We start from the raw sequence: 19,490 nt of genomic DNA, 5'->3' as shown, positions 1-19,490 counted from the left end.
TTCTGAAATGAACTGTTTCTGTGCTTTAGAATTACAGAGGTACAACAGTATCTTGGTTTCGTCAGTATATGTTTATGATATTTTGAGACTTTTTCATCCAACTAATTACAGGAGCACAGATAGTAACCTGTTTAAGTCGTCATTTTGTTTTTATTTCAGCATCTAATGTGCATTATCGTATCTTTATTAAACCCCTTCAGTTTTCTGAATATTAAACCGCTCAATGCCGCATCAGGAAATACCTGCCTGTGCCATCTATAGCTACCATTAATAATCATCTGTTTGGTTCCTGATTCTTTCAGAGTACTTAAAATAGAGATAAAGGCACAGTTCATAGCTGTTTACACTCTATACAAGAGTTGCTATTATATTTGGAATGAAGTATAACAGAGCATAGAACGTGGGAAGCTTAGCAGTCGTTTGCCCATCACCCCCACGTCCTACAACACACACCCTTTCCCCACCCCCTCCAACCCCCCATGGAAGCCAGTGTCCCCCACCACACCACACCCATAGCTAGCTGGAGATTCAGGCTGGCACACCCCAGTGCGGTACCCTTTCTGCCTCACCCTATTGCCAGAGCACTAGCCTAAAATTTGAGGGATGCACAGAGCATCCTAGGAGGGTAAAAGACGACTACATACCCTCAACTAGTTTCACTTACTTCTGGTGATGGTTGGCAGTGGCGATGGGTGTTCTCACCAAAATTAAATTAATGGAAAGAAGTTTGTAACCTTTGGGTGAGAGAACAGGGCAAGGGAGCATTAAAAGAGGTAATTCATGTGAAAAACAGAAATGTGGGAATTGCCTTTTATAAAACCAATAACATAGACTTGCTTGCAAATAATGAATCAGTGGCTGGTTTAAAGACTGCATTGGAAACTTTAGAAGCCACTAACTTGGACTGATACAACTTAAACTAAAAGATCTAGTTCGGCCTTGAGAGCAGGGAGGTTGAAGTATCTTAAAGCTCTTCTTTACGAGGGGCGTTAAACTTGTTTTCTAGAAAGAGATGGTGAGGAGACAGGAAATTTAAATTAAAAGACTTAGATGGGAAAGCAGCTTACATTAATGATTGGAAAGAAAAGTTTCAGAATTGAGGGTGAAGAAACAAGCAATTTTCCTTGGCAGTAGGGAAGACGAGGTGGGGGGCAGGGAAGGGGAGGAAGGATGGAATTAGGGTGGGAGAGTGAGACCTGAGGTAAACTGAGGGGGGGCATGGCTCTCCTGCAGTATCAGAAATAGGCACCAGTTCAGGGCTTTAGGGACAAGTGATGTGAATGTCAAAGCAGCAAAGCACGAAAGGTGACTTTCCCCTTCCTCTGCTTTCAGCTTTCCTGGGAGGTACGTAAGGTCCACTGTAAAAGAGAGAGACCTGATCAGGGGAACCTTAATACTTAGAAAGTACCTAAGAGCAGTCCTTAACCCTCCTCCGGGCCTAACCCCACAAAAGTTTCTCACCTCAGTTTTTCTCACTGAGGGTTCTAGATGGCTTGCCCAAGCCACCTCCCAGGGGCAATGAAAGAGAAAAGGCTTATTTATTAGTTAGCAAGCACATTGCTAATCAGTGAGTGACCACTGGCTTCCCCCAGTGAGTGAGCACGTTGCTCCCTTTGAGAGTTTCCTTTGCTGATATACTACCACCTAGCCTTCTCCACCCTAGTCCTGTCTTATGAATATACACAGTGCAGTGTTGAAAGAAAATTTTTAGTGACTTTCAGATGTCTTACGTGTCTATTTATTGCTTGTGTACATAGCATAACTATTCATAACTTTTTATTACTGTGATTATCAGTTCCATCCAGCTTTTACTGATATGCAGAGTGGAAGCAAAAGTTCCAAATAATGTTCTCACCGAATCAAAGGGGCTGTTAAAACAGGCATTGTTGTTCTTGCCTTTTTCCCTCATTCAGTGTTACTATATGTTGATAGTACCAGGTTTTAAGCATTACTGCATTATTTTTCCAATACATGCTTGGTTCAAGCACATTAGGATAATTTTAATTACTAAAAATTTACACATTATTGAAAAATTAAACAATGTTTCCTAATTTTATAAACATGTAAACAGTCTGTTAGTTTAACCCACCAAAAGTCAAACAATACCTTTGACACTATATAAAGATGAAAAAAAAAAACCTGAGATGTTCAAAAAGTCAGATGTCTAAAGTCAGGATTGGTCCTTGACCACCTGAGATGCTTATACTGGTGCATCTCTTTTTTTGTTTGTTTGTTTTTTGCGGTACGCGGGCCTCTCACTGTTGTGGCCTCTCCCGTTGTGGAGCGCAGGCTCAGCAGCCATGTCTCACGGGCCCAGCCGCTCCGCGGCATGTGGGATCTTCCCAGACCGGGGCACGAACCTGTGTCCCCTGCATCAGCAGGCGGACTCTCAACCACTGCGCCACCAGGGAAGCCCTAGGTGCATCTCTTTTTAAATAAACTTAAGAAATAAACCTATAATATAAATTTAATTAATTGGTTGATTATTTACATTTCAAATTCTTTAATTTAACATAAAGATGGGCAGCAGTAAACTTTGCTAATATATTCAACATAGAATGTTATAACTCTTTAGGGTTATAAACTCTAAAGTTGTTTACTTGAAGGGAGACTATTTTTACCAGATATACAAATGTATTATAAAACAGTATAGTGTTGGCATAGGAAAATAGATCAGTGGAATAGGATTTCAGAAAGTATGGAAATAAACCCAGGTAATATGGGAATTTAGCACACGATAAAAGTAGCACAGCAAATTAGTGAAACAAAAATGGATCATTCCATAAAAGGAACTGGGAATCAAATAGCCATTTGGAGAAAGAAAAATAATGCTGGATTTTACCATACATCTTACATCAAGATAAATTCCAACTGGATCAAATATTTTAATGTAAAAAAAAAAAGAAACAAAACAAAACCCATGAAGTACTAGAAGAAAAGATGGGAGAATATTTTTGTCATCTTAAAGTGGGGAAGGTCTCTGTAAGCTTGACACAAACCCAGAAGTCATGAAAGCAAAATGCTTTCAAATACATCTTTAAAATGTTAAATGCCTAAAATTTTACAGATAAAGGCAAATGTAAACAGGAAACTTGGAGAGATATTTTCCACATGTGACCAAGTAAATATAAAAAAATCTATAAAAGTCATTAGAAAATGGGCAAAGGTCACAAACCAATATACAGAAAAAACATGCAAATGGCCAATAAATACAGGAACAACTCCATATCGTAATTAAGAAAAGCAAAATAAAATGAGATTCTTATATACCAGCTATGGGAAAATATTAATAGATATAAATATAAAGCCCTATGTAAAAACAGTAATTAATATCACTTCCTATTTCACTTTGCAAAGTCCGTGTTTTTGTTCTAAGTGTTTAGAACAGCCCTGTCTAGTATATTAGACCGCCCAGCTGTCTTTGGAAATGACTGGCCTAGAGCATTGGTTTTCAAAGTTTTCTTATTCATCAGAATTCCCTGGAGGGCTTGTTAAAACATAGATTGACAAGCCCCACTCTGTAGTTTATGATTCAGTAAGTCTGGCATGGAACCCAATAATTTGCATTTCCAACAAATTCTCTGGCGATGCTGGTTTGGCTAGTTCACGGACCATACTTTTAGAACCATTGGCCCAGAACACACTGAGTATTAGAAAATGATGTAATACTGTCTTGTACAGAATGTATTGGTGAGAAGAGACAAATAGGGGAACAGTGTAAATTAATGCCAAAACACTTTGAATGCCTTTCTCCTTTTAAATTTACATCACTAACTTATTCCTAAGCAACTAATCATGCTGTTTATAAAATTAGATTTACCTTCTGAACTTTTCTGCATTTTTCTAATGTACCCGTGCTTGACAGTTTCTTTTGTGTTCCATTAAGTGTCTTAGTGCTTTGAGGAACTGAAATGTAATATGTTAAATACAAGTAAATCCCATTCAAGAGTCTTAGATACCATCGTTATAAATTATTATTTCTTTTAAAGAGGTTTACTTCAAAACCTTGACAGTTAAATTTTTCAGTTTTACATTATAAAGGTAGGCTGGTAAATTAACATAAGTCCATATATAAGCCAAGATAATTTTTTTAAATCTGCATTAGCCTAATAAATTCTTATATTTACTGCCTTTGTCTTAGACGTAGCAAGACATTTCTGAACATCTCTTGGACTCTTAGGTGTTTTGAACTACTTTAGAGATTTTTACAGAAAGCCATTGCTCTTATTTATGGTTCTTTAATGGGTACAATTACAATAGATTCTTTTTCCAGATATTATAGAAAAATTTTAAATCCTGAAGTAATCCCAAGAAGTGATGGACATTTGTCTGTTGAGAATGATATTACCTGCCAGGTGAACCATTTAAAAAAAACCTTAGAAGTGTCAGAAATTCCAGTTTTACCCTATCCCCAAAAAACTATTTCATTCAGGTCAAATCTATTATGATTTTACATACATAGAGTATTACTGAGAAGTCCTGTCACCACCTGCAAATTAGCAAGAAGCATTTATTAAGCATTTGCACTAAAGAAAATGGTGAGGTATTGTCCCCAGCAGGATAGCAAAATTGACAAATGAATTAATTAACCCTTGTTTACATTCTATTTCAAAGCCAAGATTTTAAGTAAAGCACTTGTCAAACGTATTAGCTGAGCTTGGTTTACAAACTGAAAGTGCAAGACCTGTGAAAGCCAAATGCTTTGTGGGCTGCAATCAGGGGGGAGAAAAAACCTTCCTTAATTAACTGCAGGGATTAAAATGTAAATAAAAAGATCATTGCAGGGCATACCAATTGTTCTTCCCAGATTTGAGTCTTAGCAGGTATATGGGGATATACTGAATAACTTAAAGGACCATGTGGCTAGTAACTGGGGACAGAGGGCCAGATTTAAGTCAGAAGACTGGAATCAAGTCCCAAGTTGATCACCATTTACTAGTTCTGGGACCAGATAAGCCACCAGTTATTTTAGTATTTCATTTCATTTTTATCTATTTACTGACTGACTGACTTATTTAAAGAAGGGAAAACAAATAGGAGAGCTATTATAAGGATAATTTATATAAAAATAGGGGCAAAGGGCCATATAGATATTGCCTAATTTAAATATCTAATTTGATTTTACTGTATGTGCATTTTACAAAGCAGAACTACTAGAATAGATTTACAAATTAGCACGTACATGCCTCAATCTGCCAGACATTTAGCCAAAGGAGCTGGATCTTTTCTAGTCTCATATAATTCCAGTCAAACGTTATGAATACCTTTTCAATCCCCACCTCCCTACCCCCAGCCAAAAAAAGAAAAAAAAATCACAGTGAACAACCCTAAATGTGATAGACCCAAATGCAGTTCCTCCCTCGCTCTGCAAGGAGCCAGGAGAGTTCTGTAATCCGTTACCAGACCCTTTGCCTCTTCCTCCCTTTCCCAGCTGCTTCTCCTGGGGCAAACTATAGGGGCACAAGGCTTGACTGGAGGTGGTGCTCCAGGCAGCGGCCGTGAATCTTGGACCCTTCCCACCCAGCAGCACCAACCATAATCAGTTTCTTACTGAAATTATGTGTCAACAATTCTTTTATTTTAGCTCTATTTCCCGCAAATGGATGAATCTGTTAGGTTCTATCATCTGTTTAAATCATATTTAATTCATTTTACCTTTGAACGTTTAATAACATGTTCTGTGCATTCTTCTAAACAGCATACATATACGTATGTAAGCACATACATAGCACATATACACACACACACATGCAGGCATATGCGATATATGATACTGGCTGATTTCCTATTTAAGCAAATTATAAATTGTTTGCTTACATTCACTTCCTGAAGAACAGAAGAAAACACCAGCCCAAAACATTAAAATAACCAGGCCCCAATAACTACCTCCCTTAGCTAAGAGATTTAAATAATCATCATGGTTTCTTGGAAAAACCAGTAATATCTGGTGACCCTATGAGGCGTCTTACATAGTAGCCATACACCAAACCGCACTCGCATGCCTGATAACCTGCACTTATTTCTGCACCCCACCCTTTTCGTTGTGGGCTCTACTGAGTGGAAATCAGCCAAAGCTCTACCCTGCTCTGTGGGCCTGTCTTTCGCTTGTCAGAGATCCAACCAAACTAAGCCTGAATTTCAGTCCTAGTGAAATATCTGAGGTCATTGCCTGAGCCAAAAATAAAAATGCAGCGGGGGAAGAACCCAACATGAACAGAGCAGAAGCATCTCAGTGACCTCAACCTGGGGCAGAGACCTCTAGCAGCTTCCTGCGACCTCCCTGTGTACAGCTAGAATCTGGAAGGGCACAGACAAAGCCATCGCCAGCCTGTCTCTAATTGGCCCCATGTCATTAGCATTTCAGAACAGGAAACTCTCTGCAGCCAGGAATTCTTGCTTCTTCGCCATAGTATTTGAGAAGCAAACCTTTCTCCCTGCACACATTTAGCTCTGTTAGTTTGTCACAGGTTAGTTTTCTTGAGTTTGATAGCTATAAAAAGAACACCCTGTCTGTCCGATTTCTTGACAATTGACTATTCAATTTCTAGGTTCTGGACCTCTCTTTCGTTTGCCCTAGGTCAGTAAGCTAAGTTTTAGGTCAAAGACTGTTTATAAAATGTATAGAGTCTTGTTCCATGATGCCTTTGTTAAGACATAGAATGAGATTTGCGTTGCCCCCAAATGGTGGCGATATTCCCCTGCCCCTGTCCCAAGGAAGGGGACCAGTGTGCCAGGGCATACACAGATCATTAATGGCATTGCCCCCTAGAGCTTCTGTAGAAGCAGACCTTGAGTTACTCCTTTCTCCTCACACATCCTCTGGTATATCCAGTGCTGATATGCACCTGGTCCACTCCAGTGTGGCTGTCCCAATGTTTAAAACACAAAAGTACTTCCATAGAGGGTGGTAAATGACTACTGCCTCTAGCCAGTCCCCACCAATAAAAATAAAAATTAAAACCCCACAACATTTAACAATTCTGGGGTTTTTTTCTTGGGGAAAAGGGATGCTGAGGAAGATTGGGAGGAGGCTTAAAAAGGAGTCTTTAATGTTTAGTTGAAATTTTATTTGAAGGGACAGAGTCAGCTCCTTTTGGCCAAATTCCTGATAATCAGAGCTGTATGCACTAGTACATATAAGCTATTTCATAGCTTGATTAATCAATGCAAATAAATAAAATGTAAAGTGATGTTCTTCACTTTAAGGCTTATCTCATTCATTCCCAGCTTGTCAGTTTGAGGTTTTCTGAGGAGGGGCCAGCAAAGCTACATTCCCTGTCATTCATCCACAGACCTTGGGGCAAGAAGGTTTTAGAAAGAGAAGGATAAAAGCCAGAGTAGCCTTTTTTCCCCTGCACAAAATCTGCAGGTTGGAAGGAACCTTAGATACCATCTAATCCAACTTTCTCTTTGACTTCTGTGGAGAGTGAGGTTCAGAGATGAAGTAACTTCCCCCAAGATCCCAGTGATGCTAGGGCCACTGGGCCAAGAACTAAGGGTTCCTCTCTCTAGTTGAGCTCTCCCCTCTGCAGTAAGTGGCCTCGCTGGTACTTTACTGGTCTCTTTTCCATTGTAGAAGTTGCTAAAACCTAACTGCTTCACAATTAGGTAGAAGCAAATTATTTTATGGGGCAAATACTAAAGTGTTTGGTTTTGGTTCTCTAGCTGGCTTAGATAGGATATGAAGAAGCAAAGAACACCACAGAGAAACACCTCAGAAGTTCTTGGCCAAAGAGCGAATAAATGTGATGGAGGGTCAACCACCAAGATGGCCTTTGGGGAGAATGGAAAAATCAGAGTGAGTTGATAAAAAGTTGAAGGTTACTAGTCAATGCACAGAATTGTGTCATGGGTATTGACTTCTTAAACGATGTCCTCAGTTAATTTTAGCAACCACAGTATGGTTAATGCTAGTGAGTCTCAGCTGTGTTAATCAAATGATGTATTAAAATATGTATTTGTGAAAACGATATGAATAAATACACCACGCTGGATCTTATTGGTTGGTATTAGCATAAGCCAGCAGGTGACACTTGCAAATTCCACCTGGGGAGGGCACTGTTTACGTACTCCCTGGGTACCCCCTCTGTGATGCCTCATTCAGATAGGCTAGGTCAGTGCTTCTCAACTGGGAAGATCTCCCACCCAACCACCCACCCAGGGGACATTTGGACGTTTAGCAGTGTCTGGAGGCATTGACAAGGGAGGAGCGGGGTTTGCCACTAGCATCCAGTGGGTAGAGGCCAGGGATGCTGCTAAACATCCAGCAGTGCTCAGGACTGCCCCCCACAGCAAAGGACTCTCTGTCCCAAACCATCAGCAGTGCCAAGGCTGAGACTCCTGGATTAAGTAATGAATGTTTTCAAGAAAATGGAAAAGCCCATTGGATGGCCCTTGGTCAATAGCAAGTATGTGTCCCTACAGCCGCATCCTCTGTGACATGACACTGGGAAGGGATCCCCGTGGGGCACAGCAACAACCAAAAAGCAGTGAAACTGCTGACTGCTTGACCGGATGACTCAGAAATGAAGGTGCTGGCTTTCGTTTGGTTTATCACTGAGGAATGCCAAAGGGACATTACTCTTTCACTATCTGTGGCAATTTTCTGCACAGATTACATTGGTAGATTTGCCTTGTATAAAAGATGTATTCCTAGGGCTTCCCTAGTGGCACCGTGGTTAAGAATCCACCTGCCATTGCAGGGGACACGGGTTTGAGCCCTGGTTCGGGAAGATCCCACATGCCGCGGAGCAACTAAGCCCGTGCACCACAACTACTGAGCCTGCGCTCTAGAGCCCACGAGCCACAACTACTGAAGCCCGCGCACCTAGAGCCCGTGCTCTGCCACAAGAGAAGCCACCACAATGAGAAGTCCGTGTACCGCAATGAAGAGTAGCCCCAGCTCGCCACAAGTAGAGAAAGCCCGTTTGCAGCAACGAAGACCCAATGCAGCCATAAATAAATAAATAGATGTATTCCTAAAAAGTTATGTTTGTTAAATTTTATATACAGTCAGGAAATTCAGTAAACACTAAGGAGCCAGTGAATCCTTTTAAAGTGAAAGGTTCTTTTTAATAAAGCCCTATTCTCAAAGAATATGAGAAAATTACAAAATTAATGTAAATATTTTTCCTGCACATTATATTTATATCACAGAGCTACATAACTCTTATGCGAGAAACAGTTTCCCTTCCTCCTTCCTTTTCCTGCCCTTGTTCTTTTCCTTTAAAGAGAAAATCGGGGGGAAATTAACAATACAGTCTCTGAAATAGGGAAAGTCATTGATCACTCTGTCCATTATACAGATCAAAAGATGCCTGCTGGGTTACAAATTGTTAGAAAAAATAGGACTTGGCTCTGTTTTGAAATCATTAATTTTTTATCTCAGACTTTTTTTTTTTCTGTTACTGACCTTTGGTTAGAAAGAGCAGGTGTACTTGGTCCCTCCATCACCCCATGGGTGTTTGTTGCACCAGAAATATCTGATAAGACTCAACCTCTTCACTCACAGCTGGGGTGGGAGGGGGAATCAGCAGAGATAAGGGAGTGGTACTAAAGGAACCCGGTGGTTCTCTCCTTATCAATTACTGCCCTAGGGCAACATCCCTAGGTGTATAAGTCACTAAGTCAGAAGGACAAAGGAGGCAGAAAGGAGGAAATTTATTTGATAAAGTTACCATTCATATCACTTCAGTGGTAGGAGGTTACAGAGGTGTGACCCACTGGGGACAAAGCCACTGACACTGGGGAAGAGCCAGCCAGACAAGAGAGGCACTAGGACACCTGAGTCTGACCTTCATGCCTGGCCCTACTCTTCCTGGGAAGGAGGGAGGGGCTGAGGGCAGAAAGATCATAGAGATGACCCCAGCCAGCGCAGCTCCAGTCAGGAAGGGCAGGTACCAGTGTCACCATGAGAGGTGGTGTCACCCTCGCCTGTTCCTCAGAGCACTTGCCATTTGAACGGCCCTTGCACATACATCCACCCATTTTCGTCTCAGGACCCCATTGAGTGAGTAGGAAGGAGGTCATTGTGGGCAGCATTTTCCAAATGAGGAAACCAGAGCACCAAGAATGTAAATTCCACGCCCAAGATCCCTCAAAGATTTGAGATTTGAACACCAGGGTTCTAACTTGAACCCCTGCGTTTCCCTCATGGTAACCCGCTCTCACTCAGATGACCAGGGCTGAGTACGAGCCTTGGCTGGGCTGCCAGGAGTTCTGGGTTCTAGTCACAACTCTGTCTTTTAACTCACTGTGTCCTCATGAGACAACCACTAGCCCTATTAGAACTTCAGCTTTCTTCTCTCTGAAATGAGGGGGTTGATCAAGGTGTCCTCAGGTCACCATGGTGACATAAGTGAAATCAGGCTAAAATGCAGGCTTGCAGAAAGGCAGCAGGTAACCGCTTACACTGGAAGGCGCCGTCTTGGCTGTATTATTAAGCACTTACCAGGTGCCAGGAACTGTGTAAAGCCCCGTAACACCAGATGAGGCAGGCGGGTGTTAATGGAAATCCAACTTAGCAGATAAGGAAATTGAAGCTCAGGGAGGTGAAGTAACTTGCTCAAGTAACTGTCTTAGCTCAGGCTGTCATACAGAATACCACAGACTGGGTGGCTTAAACAACAGATGTTTACTTCTCACAGTTCTGGAGGCTGGAAGTCCCAGATCAAGGTTCAGCAGGGCTGAACCGTGAGAGCTCTCTTCCTGGCTTGCACACGGCCACCTTCCTGCCTCGGTCCTTACACAGCCTTTCCTCTGAGTACACGCAGGGGAAGAGAAAGAGAGCTCTCTGTTGTCTCTTCTTGTAAGGACACGAATCCTATCAGATCAGGGCTCACCCTTATGGTTTCATTGAATCTAAATTACTTCCCGAGGACCCCATCTCCAAATACAGAGACACTGAAGGTTAGGGCTTCAACATAGGAATTGGGGGGGCACACAATTCAGTCTATAGCAGTCATACAGGCAGAAAGTGATTTGAAGTGATTGATATCAGGCCATCTCACTCTGCCTGCTCTCCTAACCGCTATTATGCTATATTTGGCCCAGAGATCTGAGCTGGGGGTAGAGACTGCTGGGTGCAGTGAAGCTTCTGTCTTTTTATCTCTCAGCTGGTAGATACAGCCCCTCTCCCTCTAAGTCACTACCTTCTCTCCTGGATACGAGGGTGGATGGGAAGATCCTCCTTTGATCAAATTTTCTGAGTCCTGAGTGGTAAGTAAGTAGCAGGCCGGGGAATGGCGCCCCAAAGACCATCCTACACCCAGGCAAGAGGGATAAGGCTGAGCCCTGAGGACTGGTTCCTTCACAGCTATCTTTGAAACTGGTCCAGTGCTGGACCCTCCATCGATATTGCTGGTTGAACAAAACATGCGAGCCCAATTCCCTGGGCTCCCGGGATGAGGTTGTAGTCGGTTGTCACTCATGTGTGGAAGTATGAGAACTTAATCCACACTGGCAAGCCACCCACTGGAGCAGCTATAGTTGTGCTTGTCAGTTACTCATTATTAAAGACTTTGCAGGAAAAACAGCCATTTCGACTCCTGTACAGGCTTCCACCGAGCCAAACAACAAACTAGTCATCCACCTGGAATGTCTCCTCTCTATAAATTACAATATCTGTGTGTTGTTTTTTTCTTTAAAAAAAATTCTCTTCCCCACTCTCTCATGCTTTACTTGTGTTATGCAAGTAGATTTCTAAAGGTTGAGGGGCTTCCTAATTTTTAAAAAAAACTCAGAAGAGCAGCAAACCACAGGATATCATTCAGAAAATGAAAATGTGTCATTTTACCTCTCCACAGTGTCAAAGGCAGGGAGTCACAGGGAACCACTTGGCTCTTGTTAGCGGAAGTGGAGAGTCACATTTTCACAGCTGTAATGCAGGGGCTGTCACCGGTGCTGGGCGTGTTTTCAGTTGGCAGGGCACTTCACTCATTTTCTGTCACTTCACCCTAGAGTCACTACCCCCACTTCTTTCTCAGGGGAGCTAACACACGGAGCTTCTAGAGCTCAGTTCATCGTCACCATGGTCACAAAACTGCTAGCTGACTGCTGACTCCCCTCCACCCAGAAGCCAGAAGCCTCCCCCATGCTAGTTCTAATCAGAAAAAAAAAAAAAAAAAAGGATTAGCTGACTGCTGACTCCCCTCCACCCAGAAGCCAGAAGCCTCCCCCATGCTAGTTCTAATCAGAAAAAAAAAAAAAAAAAAAGGTATGTTTTTCCAGTGAAATTCAACCTTGAGCGTTTTGGAAAAGGGAGGAGCCCATTTCTATGAGTCATGTCTCTTCCCAGGGGCAGGGCTAGCCGGAATAAAAGGCTGTGGCCCGAGCTGCACAGAGGCCACTGGACTTCCGGCATCCTGCCCATTTCAACCTTGCTCATCATCTCCGTGGTTGACTTTTGCAGGTGTGAAAGCTGTGGAGCCGTTTTCCACTCTGAATGCAAAGAAAAGTCTGTCCCCTGCCCAAGGTGTGTCCGTCGAGAGCTGCAGATGAAGCAGAAGTCTTTCTGGCGGAGGCTGAACATGGACGAGAGCCTGGAGGAGGCTTGCAACATGTTTGAGCTGTCCTACCAGAACACCTGACTCAGCGGGAGCCCAAGGCCGGGCAGTGACCTCTCAACCATCCATCAGTCCCAATGGCTTCCTAACTAGCCAGTTAGACCCCTCTGGAAGAAGAGTACGTCTCACCCTCAGCTAGATGTAGATATATATTTATACATGTACACACACACATACCTATACGTCCTGTACGTATGTTCTGTATAAGTCGTTGTCCTAAAGGTCCGTGGAGCTTTGTGGCTCAAAAAATTACCAATAGCTGAATTATACTTAGCCATGAATTCCAGCTGCTTGCTCCCAAGCAAAACGTGTTTTACACACAAGGCTTTATAGTTCAGACATTTTTTTTCGGCCCTCAAGTGCCGTTTATTACACAGGACACAGGAGAAAGCATTTCCTGCAGAGCAACAGTGCTTCGAGTTATTTTTGTGTTATTTATTTTTAGCCTTCACAAAGGATGAGGTAACTGAGGCAAGCACCCATCATCATATTTCATAAGAAAATCTTCAAAACACAGCAATGACTCCTGGATCCTTCCAGGACCCTGTGTCCTTCCAGGACCCTGTGTCCCTGGCTCTCACCTCGGTATCTTCGCAGAGGCAGAGATCACCTCAGCTGAGCTGAATGGCTTGGAAATCAGGAGTGCGAGCTCCCTCTGACAGAAAGCATGTGTCCCTAATTTATTAGAGGAGCTGGTGCTGGTTCTGAAGTTAATCTCAGAAAGGGTTTTGCTTGAGAAAAGACCTCAGTAACCTACATGTTGTCGGTCTGTTTGCTGGTACGAATCCCGACGCCCGCCCAGTGATGTGACGCTCCACGGTATTTGCCAGGCTGGAAACATGGCTCTCTTAAGACCAGTCTTCCAGGAGTTTCATGAGTGACAGTTACGGTTTTTTAATGGTGCTGGCCTGAGGAAATTGCCTAGGATTGTTGTTAAATACATCAGTTTATAGACCAGGAGGTCAGACGTAGAGTACGGACATTCCAGGAGATGGTCTGCAATTTCTTTTCACAGAATCCTGTGTAGGCGATTCCCACCTATTCATTATGAGTGCTTTATTTTTCACTGTTTTTCATTGCCCTCTCATTTTGACTTTTAACTTGTCAATGTAACTACTTCTGCTTTCATATTTTTTAATTGTCTTGAAAAATCAGAGTAACTTGGAGCTTTAAAATATCAACTTTAGACTATTAGGAAAATACCAAACTTACAAATACAATTAATGAATTAAATCTGATATGATTTAAATAAATATATATACACATATGCAATTGCCACCATAAACTGAAATGAAAAGTACTAGGATAATATAGGAATAAGAAATAGAATGACTCGCTTAGGCATCTGGCGGGGGAATGTTCTCCCTCTGCAGTGCCCTTTTAAGAGCCAGCGTAGCAGTCACTGTGACCCAAATGGCAGGTAGGATGGCCCTGGAAACCGTGGCTCCCATTCCTTCCACCTTAACTCTTTCCAGAACAGAAAAATAAGCTTGTATTGAAACAATTCTCAATAGGCTGTATGAGAAGATCCTGTATATTTCCACTGAGCAGATGCCTTCAATGCCTTCATGGTTTAGTAGTTTCACTGCTAGTAGGATCTGGAGAATCAGTGGCTCACAAAGTCCATGGGACATTTAACCCCACTGCTCCTTTCCACCACACCCGGCTCCCTCCGGATCCCAACTCGTGATGCTTCCATCCGTTTAGAGAAGAGACATTTCAGACTCACTTTTGTGCAGACTGCTGGCTGTGAGCATTTCACCTCTCTACCCATGCCAGTTCCTTTGGCCTCAGGCCATACATTTCAATGTAATAGCTCAGCACCACGCATGCATTTATTTTCTGATTATACAGTAGCTATAACCAAGGCATGAAAACTTGTTAAAAGGCCAGGGCGCTATTCATGAGACACCTTACGGTGCATTTTACTCTTAGAAAAACAAGTTGACTCCCCCCAGCGCCCACCCCACTCCACTTTATAGAGACTGTCGCACACAAAAGAAAAAGGGTGGAAAATCTCAAGCACTTGGCAAACAGGCAAACAAATTTGATCATCTCCCCTTTCCTCCTCCCTTTCGTGAAATACAGTATTTATATTTTCCAGCCTCAGTGAAGATAGCAGAACATGATCTTTCACATGAGAATTATAGACCTGCTTATTATAAAACAGATGTGCTCTGATGGCACAGTGCCTTTTTCCCTCCCCCGCAGCTCCCTGTCACTCTAGCTTACTTCTGCCTTTGCCGTAATTAATGTATCTGTGATTCCGACTGTCAGCGAGGCCGTCCCCAGCACATTGCATTTGGGAGACCTGAAGCGCAAGGCCGTCTCCTCCCCTTCTAGCGTGTTCACTGTATGTACAGAATTTCCTGTCCCATCTCACAGGCACCCGGGGCCAGACCCACCGAAAGTCAGGGTGACACTCTGGATATCTGTTCTCAAGGCTTCTGCTTTCACCGGGCCCATTTAGAGGCACTGCTGAATATTTGCAGTCCCTGTGAACTCATAAGGAGAACTTTCCACCCACATCATTTTCTGCTTATTTTGAAAAGGTGGGGGGAGAAAACGAATGTGCTATCATCATCAGCTACCCAGACCTGGAACCATACCCCAGCTGCTTCTGTTTTCTCTCCTCTTCGTGGAGCCCTGACAGCCTGGCCGGTGCCGGCCGCAGGCCCACATGACACGCTCAGCCACCACCACCCAAATCTAATGGGACAGAGCAGAGCCGCCTTAGGAGTTGGGTCTGCCACGAAAATTCAAAATTGCTGTTGTCAGCCCAGAACGCCTTAGCGCACATGGACGCCCTTACTGTTTTCAGCGCTAACAAATTACCTGGGGCACTGTAGGCAATTGTTCCACTGCTTAGCGACTGTCGAAACAAAAGCAGATCTGTGGATTACCACCTCCTTGAGACCAGGCTAATACCTGCTTTCCCTCATGGTCCGTTTTTCATCTCATATTAAATATCTTGCCCATAAAGCACATGAGAAAATGGCCAATTAATCTCCTAGAGCTGGCAGCCGACTCAGGACAACCTCTTTTCTCTTGAAAGGCCCATTCCCTGGTGTATCACTTGAGGAAATCCCTCCGCACGGTGCCAGGAACTCATGTGTGAGACAGTCCAACCCTGGTGAAATGTTGGCATCTCACCCTGCAGTAAAAAGGCTAGTTCCTAAAATAGACCTCAGTTTGCACCGCGGCAGGAAGGCCGCAAAGTACTTAAAAAGCACTCAACTGGGATGGGAGTCATGTTCTCTCCAGGTCGGCTCTTCTCAAAGTTGAATGCTCTTTATATGAAAACCATGTAAACTCTCATCTTCCCCCTTTGCTTCATTACCTTTTCAGGGGACTGATTTATAGTCATCTTCATGTTTGTTGTGCTAAAGGGTAGTCTTTTTAGGAGCTTAAATACTTGATTAGCTGAGAAGGCAATCGCTTTTGGATTCTTCTAGAATAGGCCTCTACTGAAAAGGGAATATCTCTAGGACTTGGGATTTGTGGTTTCCAACCAACCCAGTGGTGTCCTTCAGACTCCCACTGAGGGACTGGGCCATGATTTCCTTCCGGCTGCGGTGAGAGCCAAGCTGTTCACACCGCTCTAGCTGCTGTAGGCAGCCTTTGCTAAGCTGGAGTGAGTGCCCCTGCATGGGGTCTGGCCTCTGTTTTTGTCTCTGCATCTGTACACACTGAACATTGACACTGGATAGTTTCTTCCCATACCTTCCTGAAAAGGCTTGGCTTCCAAACCGGTGGCTTTCTTCCCTACCCATCAGCCAGAAAAGGCCATACGTAAATTACTCTATCAGGGTAGGACTTGCAAGAGGCCGCAAATGTTTAGTAACATTTTCTGCGGAGAGGCATTGTCTGAGTACACTCTGCTCCTAATTTAGGGTTAAGCCAATGCTGCAGTTCTTGTGTTTGGGCGGACTTCCTTAACTTCACTGATCTGTGTTGAAATAACTGGATTGTGAAGTAAACCTTCAACTCCTGGAGTCAACACAAAGGTTTTTTTTTTTTTTTTTTTTTTTTTTTTTTTTTACTTCTCCCAGTAAAGAGAGATGCGTGCGGTTTCCCCACTTATTTCTTAAGTTTTCTGCCTCACTACTATCCTTCCTCTAAGATAATGTGAAAAAGCAGAGAATTGGGGGCAAAACTGAAAGAAGTGAACATGCCCTCGTTGGCCTGAATTGAGTCATCGGAAACACTCTCCGTTTTCCTTTCCCTGGTTCTTGTTAACAACTGGGCATTAACAACACAGCTCCGAGTGCTGTGTACCCTGCACCACTCTTCTAACCCTCAGTTCTACCCTAGTAGAACTAACTGCCCGACTCGACTACTTGAACCCGGTGATGGGTGAACAAGCCCTGCTTGGTTCATCTGAGCAGACAAATGTGATTTCTATCATGTGGGACAGTGTCTCGACAGTTAAGTCCCAGCACCCCAAGTCATTGTCAAACTCTAGATTAAAGTCAAAAGAAAAGTGTGGAACACCCTCCCAAGCACACCCACAGTTGTCAGGACTTTTATTTTAAATGGGCTGATAGGGCCCTCTCCCCCCTACAGTGGCCTCCAATGTGATGGAAGGCTCTGTTAACCTCAAGTGAAAAAAGAGCTGCTGTTTCACTTTGGTTCCTCCCAGTGGAAAGAGACACCATCTTGTTAAAAAGGTCTGGAGTGAAGCCAGTTGTTACCCAGGTAGAAGATTCAGACGCTTGCAGCAACTCTTAGCACAGCAAGATTCCCGCCTAGGCCATTGAGCGGCAGCCCAGCCTCTCTCCCCTTCCCTTGATCTTCCTTGCCCCAGTCCTGAGCCCAGATTCAGGCCTCTTGGCTGGTAAACTGGCTGGTGGACCACTGGGCCCTGTGGCTCCTTCTCATGTTGGCCGTTGCATTCGATTCTTTTCCCCGTAGGAGTGCCTTACAGTACTGCCTAGTGTTTCTAGTCTAGACTATCTGACCCATTTGAGGCCTGCAGGACCCTTTGCCTCAATACGGATCACTTTGCTTCTTCCCTGCTGGCTGCTCTTTATACAGGCAAGCTCGGAGCCTGCATGTTCCTTAAGCATGTCAGACCTTTCACCTTCATTTAACCTGGTGCCTTATCCTCATGAGTACAAGGATTCCTGTTGGAAACACATTGTCAAATCAGACTGGTGGAAATACTACTTGGAGCCATTGACACTTACCAGGAAATACAAAAGGTACAACTACATAATGTTTTACGCTGTTTTTCGAATCACTCTTTTTGTTTGCTTTTGCTTTTCATTAACCAAACTCAGGGGAATGTCACAACGTTACCAAGGCCAATGGGTAGAGAAATTAAACCAGTTATTCAGATTCAAATCTGTAAAGTCAGTGAACTTAGCCTTTTTCAGATGAAAAAATTACACAAACACAAGGATTTTTTCCTTTACTGTATGTTTTTTTTAATTTTGCCACCTGTTTTCCAAGTGGAGAGTGAGAAGCCTCTTGGAAGAATTGTGGTGAAAGCACTTCTGTGTGGCATGGGCAGTCCACCAAGCTGTTAAATTCGGCTTTCACCACCGGAGGCTGACGTTCTAATTTTGGACACCTATCAGGATCTTATTGTGAAGAACCTACCTTAGAACATTTAAGGGAAAAAAACCTGTCTTTAGGGAACAGTAAAAGGAGGGAAAATGTGTAGGTTGCAAATGACAAGTATTGAACGTGGGGTGCGGAAGGCTTCTGCACAACTTGTTCTTAACGCTCCTGGGTCAGATCGGTGTCATTTTCCCTTACTTCTGTTCATGCCGTACAGAACTGTCTAAAATTGGAGGTTTGGGCTATTACTATGTCACTCTGTGTTGAGCTATTTGTAATATCTAATGTGGTAACTTATATATGTGTTGTTTCCGTTTTCTGGATTTTATTGCCTTTTGTTTTGGCATAACTTATCCATATTTTGTTTACATCATTTTTTAAATATCAGTAACTGTAATAATATAAAATGAAGCTGTGTTGTGGACAAGACCCCTAGTTTTTATGGTCATATGTCATACAATTTAAGTGCACCAGTTCCTAATGTATAAAGTTCTCTCTCTCTCAATAAACAATGCAGAAAGTGTTTTCTCTTCCCATAACAACTTATTAAAATGCTGTTTTTTGCGGGGATGGCGAAAGCCCAAGATGAGCCCTGGATGTTAATTCAAAGTCAAGATTTGAGCTTTATTGAAAGTGAGCTACTGGGGACTTTAAAATAGCTCTTAATTTTTTTTTCTTTTTTTAAGTTGAAGTATAGTTGGTTTACAATGTTGTATCAGTTTCAAGTGTACAGCAAAGTGATTCAGCTCAGTGATTAAGAGCTATAATATATATATTAGTCATATAATATATAAAATTATGTAATAGCTCTTAATATTAATCTTGCAGATAGACTTTGGTTTTTTTCTAAATTCTTCAACCTCAATATTCTCATCAGCCCTTCCTATGCTCATGAAAAATATAGTATAACTTTTAAAAAGTTGCAGATGTAGTGTTACAGGCCTCATTTGCCGAATCAGGCCATGATTTCTTTCAGGTCTGAGACAAAGTTGCCCAAGCTCCCACATGGAGTGTCTGCCACAGCTCTTCCCCAGGCTTTCTTGCCTGGGTTTCATCTCGCCACTGTGCTTTCCAAATCAGGAGGGACAAATGCGAGGCAGTAGGCCATTAGGCAAGGCCACTGTTCATTCCTGAAGACCATACTTTGAAAGCAAAGAGTGAAAGTAGAGAGAAGTTGTCTATGCGAGGACAGCAGCCCTCTGGGAACTAACAGGTGATTGGAAATATCTGTACTACCTTCCCGGGGCTGGCCTCGCCCTGCCACCAAAAGGCTACGGGCACAACCGTCCACCTGGAACCTTTCAAAAGCACCATTTAAACTCACTTGTTCAAAGAAAGACATTGAAGAGAGCAGAAAAGGTG

The 19,490-nt window shown here is 42.9% G+C and overlaps 1 protein-coding gene across 3 annotated transcripts in view; it reads left to right on the top strand.

The window, feature by feature from the left end:
- The window catches only part of PLEKHM3 (pleckstrin homology domain containing M3), a 192,708-nt gene extending 174,725 nt beyond the window's left edge, over positions 1-17,983 (top strand). For 2 of the 3 annotated variants that reach the window (XM_024738306.1, XM_024738308.1), the window contains exon 8: positions 12,410-17,983. In XM_024738306.1, the coding sequence (XP_024594074.1) occupies positions 12,410-12,587 (178 nt within the window). In that variant the 3' untranslated portion in view covers positions 12,588-17,983. The remainder of the gene's footprint in view (positions 1-12,409) is intronic. The other variant, XM_024738310.1, reaches the window with a different exon arrangement.
- The last annotated feature ends 1,507 nt before the right edge of the window (positions 17,984-19,490 follow it).

This window comes from Neophocaena asiaeorientalis, unplaced genomic scaffold, assembly GCF_003031525.2.
Source record: "Neophocaena asiaeorientalis asiaeorientalis breed wild unplaced genomic scaffold, Neophocaena_asiaeorientalis_V1.1 scaffold258, whole genome shotgun sequence".
Classification (NCBI taxonomy): domain Eukaryota; kingdom Metazoa; phylum Chordata; class Mammalia; order Artiodactyla; family Phocoenidae; genus Neophocaena; species Neophocaena asiaeorientalis.
The sequence above is the reverse complement of the archived record's forward strand: the minus strand, read 5'-3'. Positions and strand labels throughout refer to the sequence as shown.